General features: G+C 34.4%; 3 protein-coding genes across 5 annotated transcripts; 2 read left to right on the forward strand and 1 right to left on the reverse strand.

The window, feature by feature from the left end:
- Window positions 1–176: 176 nt before the first annotated feature.
- LOC135835160 (luciferin sulfotransferase-like) lies at window positions 177–1,815 on the forward strand. The gene is made up of 6 exons (XM_065349305.1): window positions 177–387; window positions 480–579; window positions 769–916; window positions 1,119–1,239; window positions 1,325–1,422; window positions 1,516–1,815. Exons 1-6 carry the CDS (start codon window positions 177–179, stop codon window positions 1,813–1,815), a joined length of 978 nt encoding a protein of 325 aa, XP_065205377.1.
- Window positions 1,816–2,791: 976 nt separating this feature from the next.
- LOC135832357 (luciferin sulfotransferase-like) lies at window positions 2,792–5,329 on the forward strand. 3 transcript variants are annotated; one of them, XM_065345542.1, is made up of 8 exons: window positions 2,792–3,070; window positions 3,289–3,347; window positions 3,651–3,879; window positions 3,981–4,080; window positions 4,164–4,308; window positions 4,427–4,547; window positions 4,612–4,706; window positions 4,853–5,329. In XM_065345542.1, the coding sequence occupies exons 2-8, from the start codon at window positions 3,306–3,308 to the stop codon at window positions 5,147–5,149; spliced, it is 1,029 nt and encodes a 342-aa protein (XP_065201614.1). In that variant the 5' UTR covers window positions 2,792–3,070; window positions 3,289–3,305; the 3' UTR covers window positions 5,150–5,329. The 3 variants fall into 3 exon arrangements, with proteins under 3 accessions (XP_065201614.1, XP_065201615.1, XP_065201616.1); XM_065345543.1 differs by lacking the exon at window positions 3,289–3,347; XM_065345544.1 differs by lacking the exon at window positions 2,792–3,070 and having other exon boundaries at window positions 3,421–3,879.
- A 35-nt stretch (window positions 5,330–5,364) lies between these two features.
- Window positions 5,365–12,127, reverse strand: LOC135832352 (nuclear factor related to kappa-B-binding protein). Its single transcript, XM_065345534.1, has 20 exons — window positions 11,708–12,127; window positions 11,384–11,589; window positions 11,103–11,299; window positions 10,762–11,024; window positions 10,463–10,689; window positions 10,256–10,396; window positions 9,733–10,166; window positions 9,508–9,665; window positions 9,319–9,442; window positions 9,018–9,241; window positions 8,634–8,941; window positions 8,393–8,567; window positions 8,091–8,321; window positions 7,490–7,998; window positions 7,290–7,398; window positions 6,290–7,197; window positions 6,125–6,221; window positions 5,943–6,052; window positions 5,641–5,860; window positions 5,365–5,565 (listed from the first exon to the last, which is right to left on the reverse strand). The coding sequence occupies exons 2-20, from the start codon at window positions 11,585–11,587 to the stop codon at window positions 5,456–5,458; spliced, it is 4,749 nt and encodes a 1,582-aa protein (XP_065201606.1). The 5' UTR covers window positions 11,588–11,589; window positions 11,708–12,127; the 3' UTR covers window positions 5,365–5,455.
- Between the last annotated feature and the right edge of the window lie 198 nt (window positions 12,128–12,325).

Raw genomic sequence — 12,325 nt, forward strand, 5'->3', positions numbered from 1 at the left:
TACGGCATTTTTAAAAGTTACACCACGAGTTGTAAGAAAACCGAGTTTTGAAAAAGTTTTCGTTTGGTAATTCGAAGTACGACTTTCGTCGATAACAAACAAGCAAGATTTACTTCTAGCTGGAAAAATTTTTCACGGCCGTTCTTATAAATCAACGTTTGAAAAATTGCTACATTATGGCAAACGAACTAAAATTTCTTCCTGTCGACGAAGATGAGTTTAAACAAAATAACAGCCTTTTTGACCGACCATCAAATCCGATCGGCGAAGTTCAATTGGAAAGTACCGGCGCCTTGATTACCAAGCATTATGTTCTCTCCGCTGAAAAAATTTCGCAAATGGAAGTGCGGCCCGACGATGTTTGGGTGATCAGTCTTCCGAGAAGTGGTAGGCCTACGATTTGATCATCTAGAATACCTGCCTAACTGCGGATTAGGTGATGCAGTTGGAGTGATATTGAATGATCGGTTTTTCTTCAGGAACAACGCTAGCCGAAGAAATGATTTGGTTGCTGAATAACAATTTAGATTTCGAAAAAGCCAAAGCTCAGAATTTAAGCAAGAGATTCATGTTCTTAGAGTGAGTATTGCAATTATATGTAACTATAGGTATAGGTACTATACGTACTGTATTGTATTGTGCACAATGAAACATTTTTTGTGTCGAAATTATTTTTAAAATCGAATTACGTTTCTATGCGATAATATAATTCTATATTCCTAAGTAGGTACTTTGAGAACCAAATGATTGATTCGAACGTTTTTCCAGATTGGTTGCTAAAATGAAATTCTTCAAAGGCGCAGGTGAATTCGACGATTTAGACGCCATTAACCGTGCCCCATCTCCTCGACACATTAAAAGCCATTTGCCACTTGAACTTTTGCCGAAGCAATTAGTTGGAGCAGTAAAACCTAAGGTAAGCTTTGCTTCTTATTTAGGTACCTACCTATACAGTATACACTGACATGGATTTTTTAAAATTTTGAATGTGGCGTAAGATATTTTTCCATTTTGAAGACCTTAAATAATAGGCCTATTCCTGACGACATCGACATGAAAACTGACTACCTATACATATAATTTACATGTGCATAAGCCTACTTATTTTTAATTTTCAGATTTTCTATATTTGTCGGAATCCTAAAGATATAGCGGTTTCGCAGTTTCACTTCTTTCAAATGCTTTATCGTTTTAAAGGAACGTTCGATGATTTTGCTAAACTGTTTTTAAATGAAAAAAGTAAGTTATAAGTGCCTACCTAGTAGCTAGTACCTACCTTGATTTTAAAACGAGACGAATATGTTCAACGATGTTAATTTTTCAGTGAATTATCAGCCATTTTGGAGCCATGTCAACGCTTTTTGGGAACTATCAAAAACTCACCCTAATATAAAAATGATTTCTTATGAAGCCATGAATCAAGTACGAAGAATCTATATTGCCATCAATTCAGATACTTACCTATTTAGCTAATAGGCCGATGAACATTTTTTAAAACATTGTTATTATTCGCAGAATTTATCAGAGGTGATTCAAGACGTATCGAAATTTCTGAATAAATCGGTTACCGTAGATGATTTAGAAAAGCTGAAGGTTCACCTTAGTTTCGATAACATGAAACAAAATCCGTGCATAAATAAACAAGAGCAATTTTTACGAAATAAGATTGTCAATGAGCCAAAGGATGTACAGTTCTTGAGAAAAGGAGAAATTAATGAATGGAAGAAAACGATGAGTCCTGAAATCGTCGAATTGTTTGATAAATGGATTGAAAAAAATACAAAAAATAGTGATGTAGATACGTTATTTAGGTAAATTGCATGTAATTGTATTATTGTGACCACTGAAAATGTGTACCTCATACTTACCTGTTTTTCATTTTCTTGGATATGGATATTACTTTTACCTATCATTGTTGGTTTTGGTTTTTAACGAAATGCATTATATGTGCCTGTAAAGTATCATACCGGTGTGTCTATTTTTTTCTTTTTCATGAGAATAAAGTATAAAGTAACTAGGTAAGTACCTATGTAGAGACATTAAGAAATGTTTTTGTTTGGGGAAGTAGGTCGATAGCTTTTAGGCATGTTTTTGCAAAATCTACAGAACATGAACTTCTTAGAAACTCTTTGAATGTCGAATTAACTGACATAGATATAATTTGACAATTTTCGAAAGTGCATTCATGTAGAATAGTCTCAAGTATTTATAGAGGGAAAAAATACTTAGTAAGTACACAAAAAGAATTTAGGCTGAAATTGATGAAATAAATTATGCAATCTACTTTCCATCTGCAAATGATTAGCCTATACTCATAATATGTAGGTTAGGTACTAGGTATCGCTTAATTTCCAACGTACGTATGTACAGGGTGCCCAGAAATATCGAGTACCCCAAAGAAAGTTTTCTGCCAAATACTTCGGATTGGTCACAGTGAATGATGATAATGATAGCACATGATTGGTTGTTGGACTGGAGATGAGATAGCATTCCACCAATCATATGCATCTATTTCACGTTGCCAACCTATATTTTTAATGAAAAACTTTCGTTGGGGTACTCGATATTTCTGGGCACCCTGTAGTACGTACCTACCTATAATACATAATTTTATGTAGGTACGAGTTTACTACTTTCGACTCTTGAAATGAATGTATGAGATAGGTAGTTCTGCAATTGAGATTCTATATGGACTCAACTCAACCTACCTAAATTTATGATTTAAAGATGAAATCATTTTTGAGTTTCTAGCACTTTCAAATATCCAGATACTGTTCGTATTTATATTTTTTCATAGTGATTAGAAGCTATATTTACGTAATACACACTCGTAATCTCATCATTACACCTCTGTCGCTAGATGCAAAATGTACGTCATTATGAGCGACCTAATGCCGGGTGAAACACGTACGTAATAGCCGTATTATGTACGTGGTGTTATGTGGCAACGCCGCAAAACTCGCCATTACGTACGTGTTACGTTTGGACATAATTTAACAAATTTAACCGGTGAAGTTTGGTCACTCATAGACGCACATTTTTTGCATCTAAACAACAGAAGTGTAAAATGGTGAGGTTACGAGTGTTTATTATGTAAAGCACCTTACATTACGCGATTAATAAAGTGTGTGATTATGAACTCGTGCAAAGTTACAGCGCTCGTCTTCGACTCGCGCAGTAACTTTGCACTCGTTCATAATCACCCACATTATTAATCTAGTAATGTAATGTACTATTTGAAAAATTCCATTGTTGCGCTAATGTTGCTTCATACTTTTATATTATCAGCTTGAAGCACTTTGAAAATGGGTGTCGAGATTATCATAGGTAGCCAAAGCCATAGTCAGGTATCCGCATGTAATACTTTTACTTACATGTATTCTGTACTATTATTAACTTATAGATAGTGTTCACTTATAGCTACCTACCAGCATGTAAATTCATACTATATATGAAAATGAAAAACTGAAATGGCAAAATTTATCTTTTACTCGCGTTTATTACAAGCAATAACTATGTGAGCTGCTATCTTATTTTCTTATATTTTTCATTAAACAAAAAGTTTAGGTGGTCAGGTGCAGGTATCAGGTATCTCTATCTATACCTAATGTTTTAAAGTTCAGTGTTCAAATTCACGTTTTAAAATATAGTCGACTGTAAATATGAATTCGAACATCATTGAAATTTCACCGGCACCATATGATCCTGATTTGGAAAAAGCAAAAGCCAAAACCAAAAAAACAAATAAACCATTCGGTGAAATAATAGTGGGGCCTAGACATGTCATGTTTCCGAAACCGTATGCCGAATGGGCCGACAAAATTCTGAATATGGAAATTCGTAAAGATGATATTTGGATTATCTCAATTCCTCGGAGTGGTAAGAACTTCAAAATATTAAAAAATTTATGAAGGTAAGTTTCTACTTGATACAATGTTTATGAACAAAACATTCAACGATTGTTTTGAAAATCCTACCAGGAACTACCTGGACCGAAGAAATGGTTTGGTTATTGTGCAATAATTTAAATTACGATGCTGCTAAAGGAAGTATTCTTCATAAACGATTTATGTATCTTGAGTGAGTAAATTATACAGTATTTTTTTTTTGCTCAGACTATTAATACGAGTAGATATGTTGTTTATGCGGATGGGATTTCGCAGATTAGCCGCAATGATGGGAGATAAAAAATTAGCTGATGAGTTTTGGACTGTTGATAAAGTGATGAATGCCGAATCACCTAGATTTATAAAAACTCATGTATCTTTGGAATTGTTACCTAAGCAGTTGTGGACAGTAAAACCCAAGGTATCAATCTGCAGTATTACATACCTACGTTCATGTTCTCACTTCCTAATTGATAAACTTCTTCCTACGACGAAGTACTTGACCTACAGAATTTCTAATGCCTAGAATTTTTTCGCAGATAATTTATGTGTATCGTAATCCAAAAGATGTAGTCATCTCTCAATACCATTTCGTTTGCATGATCAATGGGTATGAAGGAACATTTGAAGAATGGGCTGAGATATTTATTCGAGATGAATGTAAGAGAAACGATTGATTCACATTTTTACCTACGTATCGGTACTTTATTTAATTATTTTTCAGGTATTTATAATCCATTTTGGACTCACGTTCTTGATTTTTGGGAATTCCAGAAAACTCACGATGTATTATTTCTAACTTACGAAAAAATGAAAGAAGTATGTATGTAATCAAGTTTTTAAGTAGGTAGTCGTACTATCAATACATGTTCAAAATTCTATTACATAGGTAGGTACCTACTCTGACTCCTAGGTTTCAAAGAAGTGTAGTAAATAAATAGGTATATTTGTGCAATTTTATACAGGATTTGGTATCAGTTGTACACAAAGTAGCAGATTATCTAGGTACCAGTTTAACTTCGGAACAAGCTAAGAAATTGACCCAGCATTTAGATTATAATAGTATGAAACATAACGCTGCCGTTAACCAAGAAAAGCAATTGACTGCGTTCAAAATTGTAGAAAAACCGGAGGATGCCAATTTCATTAGAAAAGGTTGCAGCGGCCAATGGAAGGAAAAAATGACACCCGAAATGATCGTCAGATTTGATAATTGGTCGAAGCAATACATCGCTGGGACGGATTTCAATTTCTACGAATGAACTTGTTTAGTAAACAGTTACAAGATAAGCGCAATATCGGGTAGCATTTCAGAATTTTTCAAAAAAGTTTGTTTTCCACACATATCAAAAGTAGGTATATGAAAAATGAAATAAACGAGTAGGTATACATATAATAATTTGACGTAGTTATAAAAAAATAAATTGATTTATTTCTCATTATTGCAAATTTTTGGTATAAAATCAAATCTATCTAATACAACGTCAAATGAACTATACAAAAAATATAGGTATCTACAAATAAAAAATTACAATTTGTTATATCACAAGTCAAATTAATATTATTACTTACTGATGCGTTACATTAGAATTTGATACATTAGCTGAGTTGATATCTTCTTGAATTACAACAGGTCGAATCGCGTTTGAATTAACTAACCTGGTAATAACAGGTTGTCCTAAGCAATAAAATGTCACATTATTGATACCATCTCGACATTTGAAATAAATCCTTTCATGCACATGTAACTAACCTCTCAGAGATCCAGCATTTTGGGCAGAAATCGGAATAACCTTGAGGCCTTGCAATGTTTTCAAATTTATCATACCAGGCGCATTAAAAGCAGAAGGTAAAAGAACTTGTTGAACTGGCGTTTGCTGAAGTAACGTTAGAGCTCCTCCCGATGTAGTAGGCAATACCACGGTCTGATTATTATTAACGGTTGTAGCGGCCGGAGTGAGAATTTGTACATTCTGCAACAGCATAGTAATATTCAAGTTTTGATTAACAGCGAAAAAAAATCAAAATTTATGCGCATCGTATTATATTACTAACTTGATTATTCTGCGTAAACATCTTTGGTTGTTGATTCAGAGCTACAACTGTATACGTGGGAAGACTCGGTTTACTAACAGCAACTGAAATTGTAGTACCAGTCGCCAAAACTGCAAGAAAAATTTACGAATAATACACATCATTTCGTTCGTAATCAACGAGTCAAATTTACAAAATCGCACCTGTTACAGGTTTTGAATTCTGAATAATTGCAGGGGTCACAGAAGTCTGTATTTTTTGTAATCTAGCAGTGGAAGTTGAAGATACGGCAGCTTGCAGCTAAATTGACGTGGAAAATATTAATATTTCATTTTAAAAAATAACGACCGAAACGATTCTGCAGTTACCTTTGTAATGTCCGCCGAATAAGGAGTCATGATACCGGCGCTATTTGCTATCTGTATAATCTGCGGCTGAGGTTGTTTCTGCTGAATTTTTTGATTCTGCTGCGTTGCTTGCTTAATCATTACTAACTGTTGTTGTTGCTGAGGTTGCTGTTTCAGCATAACGATCTGCTGTTGGCCTTGCTGCTGCGGTTCGGGCTTCAGCATCACTATCTGTTGTTGCGGATTAGCACGTTTTATCGGCTGTTGTTGTTTTAGCAATAATTGTTGAATATGTTGCGTTGATAATTGCTGGCCTGATAATTGTATAATTTGGTGTTTCGAATTCGATACTTGTTGCTGATATTGTTGTTTATTCAGAATAACTAAAGGCGACGCAGAAATATGTTTGGTATTCTGTGAGGGCGATTCTTCTTCGTTCAGCACGTTTTGCGTTTCAGCTACGATCTGACCTTGGTTTTGTTTTATTACTATCATCTGTTTCGGTAAGGTTTTAGGTTGCTGTATTGTAACGCTTTGCACAGGTTGATCTTTACTGGCTCCGCTTTGTTGCATTTTCAGCTCGTTTTGATGTTTCACTAGTAATTGCTGCAGTTGTTTCTGGTGTTTTTCAAGTAAATCTTGCTTACTCATTTCCACCCCATCCGAAGTCACTTTTTGTACTTCGTTCGATCTATTTTCGACGACATTACAATTGCGTGTATCGGCGTTTATCAGTTGTTGTTCTAATTGCTTCTGCTGCTGCTGTCGTTGAGTTTTTTGCAAATTCGCAAGCGCTATTCGTTGCTGAGGAGTTTGCCCTGGTTGCACTTGTTTTAGCACAACGGTGTGTTTTTTGTCAGAATTATCTTCTTGTTTAATTACTACTATTTGTTGAGGAGAGATTTGAGTGATGGGTTTGGCGCATTTCACTACAAAATAAATAAACAAATGAATACAATGAAAAATTGATTCAAAAAACTGAATGCTATATTACGCGATTTCTTGAGTGTAAAAAACTTACCGGCTTCATTGCTCGTTAATGTCTTTGCATTGATTAATTTAACAATAGTATTTGGAGAAAGAATACTGGAACTGGCAATAATTGACTTAGCATCGGCAATATTGGTTTTCTATTTAAAAAAAATCATTTCAAGACGTTATTGTTTAAAATTTCAGCGCATAACAGACTATGTACATTCAAAAATGTATGAAAGTACTTACAGTTAAATTATTTGTCGCAGGACTAGTTGTAAAACCTTCTTTGATAATAGCTTTTTTGATAATGGACGGCCGAACTGTCTTGGCAACAGGTTTAGGAGAAGCCTTCGCATCAGGAGTGCGAACAACTGCTCTGGGTTTCTCCGCAACCGCGGCAGTTTGAAAGCTAATAATTTGCGAATCTGCTAATTTATCAATATTTTGACAAACGGTATCTGGTATTGTAGTCTGAATGATCGCAGTTTGAGGTAATTTAGTCTTTTCATCTTTAGTATTGCGTTGAGCAGTAGTTGCTCTTTTGGCGACAGGCTTAGCGTCAGCTGATTTAACAACTGCGTTCTTAGGTCCTCTGGCATTCGCTTTGGGTTCTTTAGTAACGCGAACATTTATCGGATCCGTTGATCGAAAATCAGGCTTTACAGATGCAACATTTGTTACAGGAGCGAAGTCTTTACGTAGTTTCCAAACTGGAGTTTTTCTTGAAATTTTCGGTTTAACAGCTTCGATCATTTCTGAAACATTATTAAAATTCTATTACAATGACCGAATTTCATTGTTTTTTCCTTTCTTTTTTTTTTACTATTACGGGAAAGTATTTTCTTACCAAAATCACTAATCGTTCTCGATCTATGAAGATAAATCCAAATTTTCCTTCTAGCGTCGTATTTGACGCACGGATCCGATTCAATTTGTAATTTTTCTAAAGCGTAAGTAACCGCACCGTGAAGTATACAGTTCATTACATTATTAGATAAGTATTGAGAATCTTTTAGTAAGGTAACAATGTCTTGTCGAGTACCCTCTCCATTTGGTAACCGAGCGGCTGCATCTTGAACTAATGACAAAAAAACCTCGTATATTACATTTAAAACTACTATTTCATCTTATCGCTTTTCTAGTACTAACCTAAAGCTAAAATAGTAACGAAATAAGGTCTGCTTTCAATAAGTAAGGAGCTGCCTTTATTAATTTTGGCATTATTTGGAAGCACGTGATTCATATTGACAGGACCTACTACAGTTTGATACCCATGAATACGATATACAAATGGTGTATTTGGATTTTGAAAACGATGGTATTCCTGCAACAGAAGTCAAGGGTCAAAATACTATTCTGAGACTAAGAATAGTTCCAACTGAAAACCAACCTGTTTCCGAAAATCTTCCTTTTCCTCGAACGAAGAAGGCTTAACGACCCAGTCAGTTGGAAACCTTGAAGAAGCAGGAGAAACTGATCTTTGTTCGCGTTTCACATCGAATTCTTCGCGAAGCACGAACGGAATTATAGATTCATCTTCGACCACTCGCGCAGCTACTTCGTCTTTATTTTTCAGCCATGCCTCGCATAAAAGCATTAACTTAGCATCGGAGTCGCGGCCAGCGCCAATCCATTGGTAAATATCTAAATTTGCTTTGTAATCGATATACGGCACGTAATCGGTTGGTAGTAAATCATCTGAAAATATTAACATTTAATATCAATTAACCAAATAAATATTATAAAATTTCTGTTTTCAAAGCGATCTACTCACCAGGACACTGTCCAGCTAGAAATGTAACCGCGTTTTGTAATAAACTAGGCCACGATTGATTAGTGTACCAACTGTTGAGTGGAGAAACTGCATTATCGTACCACGTATCTACACGTTTTTGTAAATTACGCAAATCCATTCTATGATCCCAAGTAGAACAAACAATTTCTCTTATTAAACTAAAGAAGCAGGTATGAGCATTATGCATCAGTTCAGGCGGCGGCCTAAAACAAAAATAAAATAGTCAATTCAATACATTTGCACATAATGAGAATTTGCAGCAGTCTTCATGTCAACTTACTTATCTCGAGTGGGCGGTGGTTCATTCTCTTCAACATTCATAGGGCCTAAATCCATTACGTTCATATTATCCAAATCGGTAACGGTTGGTGAAATTCTCTGAGTTGAAGTAGCATTTCCACAAGCTGAAATAACCGAATTAGTACAGTACATGTTCGAATAAAATATATTTTTATTCCAATGTACGCACTTGAAATACAAGAAGATACTGAAGGTGAACTTGCAAATGTAGTTTCTGCAATTTGATCGATTGATAAAGATTCAAAAGTCAAGTTATCAACTTCTGATATATTTGGTGTTTCGGTTGGTGTGTTTTTATCACTGCTTAAAGATTTGCTGAATGAGGAACTGTAATGAAATGAATATTTTAATTGCAAGTTAAAGGTGCATAATATTTTGATCAAATGATGTTCACCTATCATTAGTGACAACAGAATGCAACGCAACGTTATAGCTTTCTGGAGTCAGGAGGAAATCAGCTTGAGCTTTGTCGTTGTTTACATCAACGTGATGATTAAACTCGTCGAATAGTAAAACCGATGATTTACTTTCCTCATTTTTTATGTATTCGTTTACTTTAGCCTCTTCTTCTTCTTGTTTAAGTAATGCCGCTACTGCATTGTCTTGCTCTTCTTTCATGGCTAATTCATTCTTCATCATCACTTCCTCCGATATACTTGGCTCGGTTTTTACGATTGGAAATTCATCGACTTCTTGTTTTACTTGTACAGAGTTGAATTTCGATTCAGCAGGAGGTACTTCGACAAAAGTAAACGAATTAGTGACTGGAGGACTTGAAAAATTATCATCAATAGGTTGCGATTCAGATTTAATTAATTCAATTGATTTCTGTGAAAAGAAAAAATTAATAAATCAATACAACTGTTCAATACATTTTACAATCACATTTTCAAGTAAATCGCAAAAAAGTGTTTTACCAGAGGCGACTGTTTCGGACTAGTCGCAGTTGCAGCGGGCTTTCTAGTTCTTCTTCTTCTAACTGGCTTTATCTCTTTAGAAGCTTTGAGCACCACAGGCGATTTATTAGGTTTACTTTTTTTCTGTATTTTCAAATGAGGCTGGAACATAGAGAATAATGTTATCCTAAAAAGTGTGAGTTAAATTTTTAAAAAGTGAATACTTACATGTAAATTACGATTATATTTATGATACTGCTTAACCATTTCTTTATACTTGTCCTCAGTCATATCGAAAGGATTATCAACATTCAGCACTAAACGACTTAAATCCAAGCAGTCAGGTCTAGATAAGGTTGATATAGTCGGTTGTTCGAACTCTTCATTAAAAGATTCTTCTAAAACGCAGATTTGTTTCCTGTGTTTTTTAGTGAACGGAGGTGGTATAAAGCCCTCTAAAAAAGAAATTAGAATTACATTCTTGTATTCCATGTTATTTTCATGATACTAGAAAGCAAAATTGGTACCTGGATAGTTTTCATCGTATGAGCTATCACTCGAATCGCCTATTTCTTTTTTAATCGAACTCAACTCTTGAAAATATCGGTGTTTTACCCTTTTCTCTAATGAAATACGCTCCATTTTTCTTTTCAAACTGGAAGGACTAGTACCTACGGACGCCGAAGGTAAAGTGGAGCCCCGTTGTAGATCTGATACATTTTCTAATAATTTATGACGCATTGTTAAACTATGTTTAAGTACTTTATAGTAATATATGCGTTGTTTTTTTCTAGAAAAAAAAGTAACAAACAAAATGTGTTAGGTAGAAATGTAAACAAGAGAAAAAACACTTCAATTTTCTACTCACAAATATTCTCTGTATCTAGCTTTCATCACGAGTTTTTGCATGTTGACTATATCACTTCTGTAAAATCCTGTGTTCAATTTATCGCAGAATTCAGTTAAAGGATTAGCACCGAAACGGAATTCCTCGCCAGAAAATAGTAATTTCAAAGTGCATGACTTTTCTTCAGCGTCATTTTCTTCGAAATTGGGCAGGAATTGCTAGAATAAATAAGTCCGATATGATACATACATCTATCACTCGGTACATTATTCATCTTTAGGAAGTTGGTTCGTATTAGTTACCATCAAGTGTCTCCTCTGCTGTTCTGTGAACGCGTTCCACGAATCCACCGAAAACAGAACTTGAAACAATTCCGTATTTTCGCAGAGTGCCTGAGGTAACTTGATCTTTTCGCCGTTTATCAAACATTCTTCGTATTTCAATGAGTGTCTTTTGTGAGATGTTGGGGATGACTTCGGAAAATTTTGCAGCAGTATGTCGTCCATTTCTAGAAACCAAATAATAATTAATCTAGTTGAAACAATCAGAAGAAGGTATTGTAACCTTGAGCGTTGAGAAGTTACATTAGACAGACATGCTGAGTTTTCTATACAGTAGAAAATTACCTTTAAAAATACAGTTTCAATTGTAAATAATCAACTATATACACGAATTTACAAACACTGATAACACTTGAAAAGTCGTCATAATTTACATTCGTCCACATTTAATGATTCGTTAACGTTGGGATTCATACTGTTATTGAATTTATAGCAGATCTTGTTACATATTTTTAGATTAAAACAATTTTTTTTACAATTCATAACCGTAACAAATAAATTATCACATTATAATCAATCAAAATAATCTTTTTGCGGACGGCAACGGAAGGAGCAAAAATTGACTGGAAGGTGTTTACGTGAATTGACCAATAATGAAAATCAGAGGCAAAAAGTTTTTAAAATCATTGGAATGAATTGAAAATGAATTCATGGTGAAAGGTAATTAACAAATAATTTCATTAACTGCGCAGAATTCAGAAATAAAAGATTTTTAGGCGTTTTCTTTCAACTTGAACCATTTTGAAAAAATTTTCTTTTGCATCAGAACAGTTTGTATTTTGGTTACACTGTATAAATTTGTGTGTTTATTTACGATAAAAACGAGAACTAAAAAGTCAAAAGATACATTTTTTATACTTTTGGTAATTTTACCGTAATTACGTGATTATTACAAGAAAAAAT

This window comes from Planococcus citri, chromosome 1 (genome assembly GCF_950023065.1).
Source record: "Planococcus citri chromosome 1, ihPlaCitr1.1, whole genome shotgun sequence".
Classification (NCBI taxonomy): Eukaryota; Metazoa; Arthropoda; class Insecta; order Hemiptera; family Pseudococcidae; genus Planococcus; species Planococcus citri.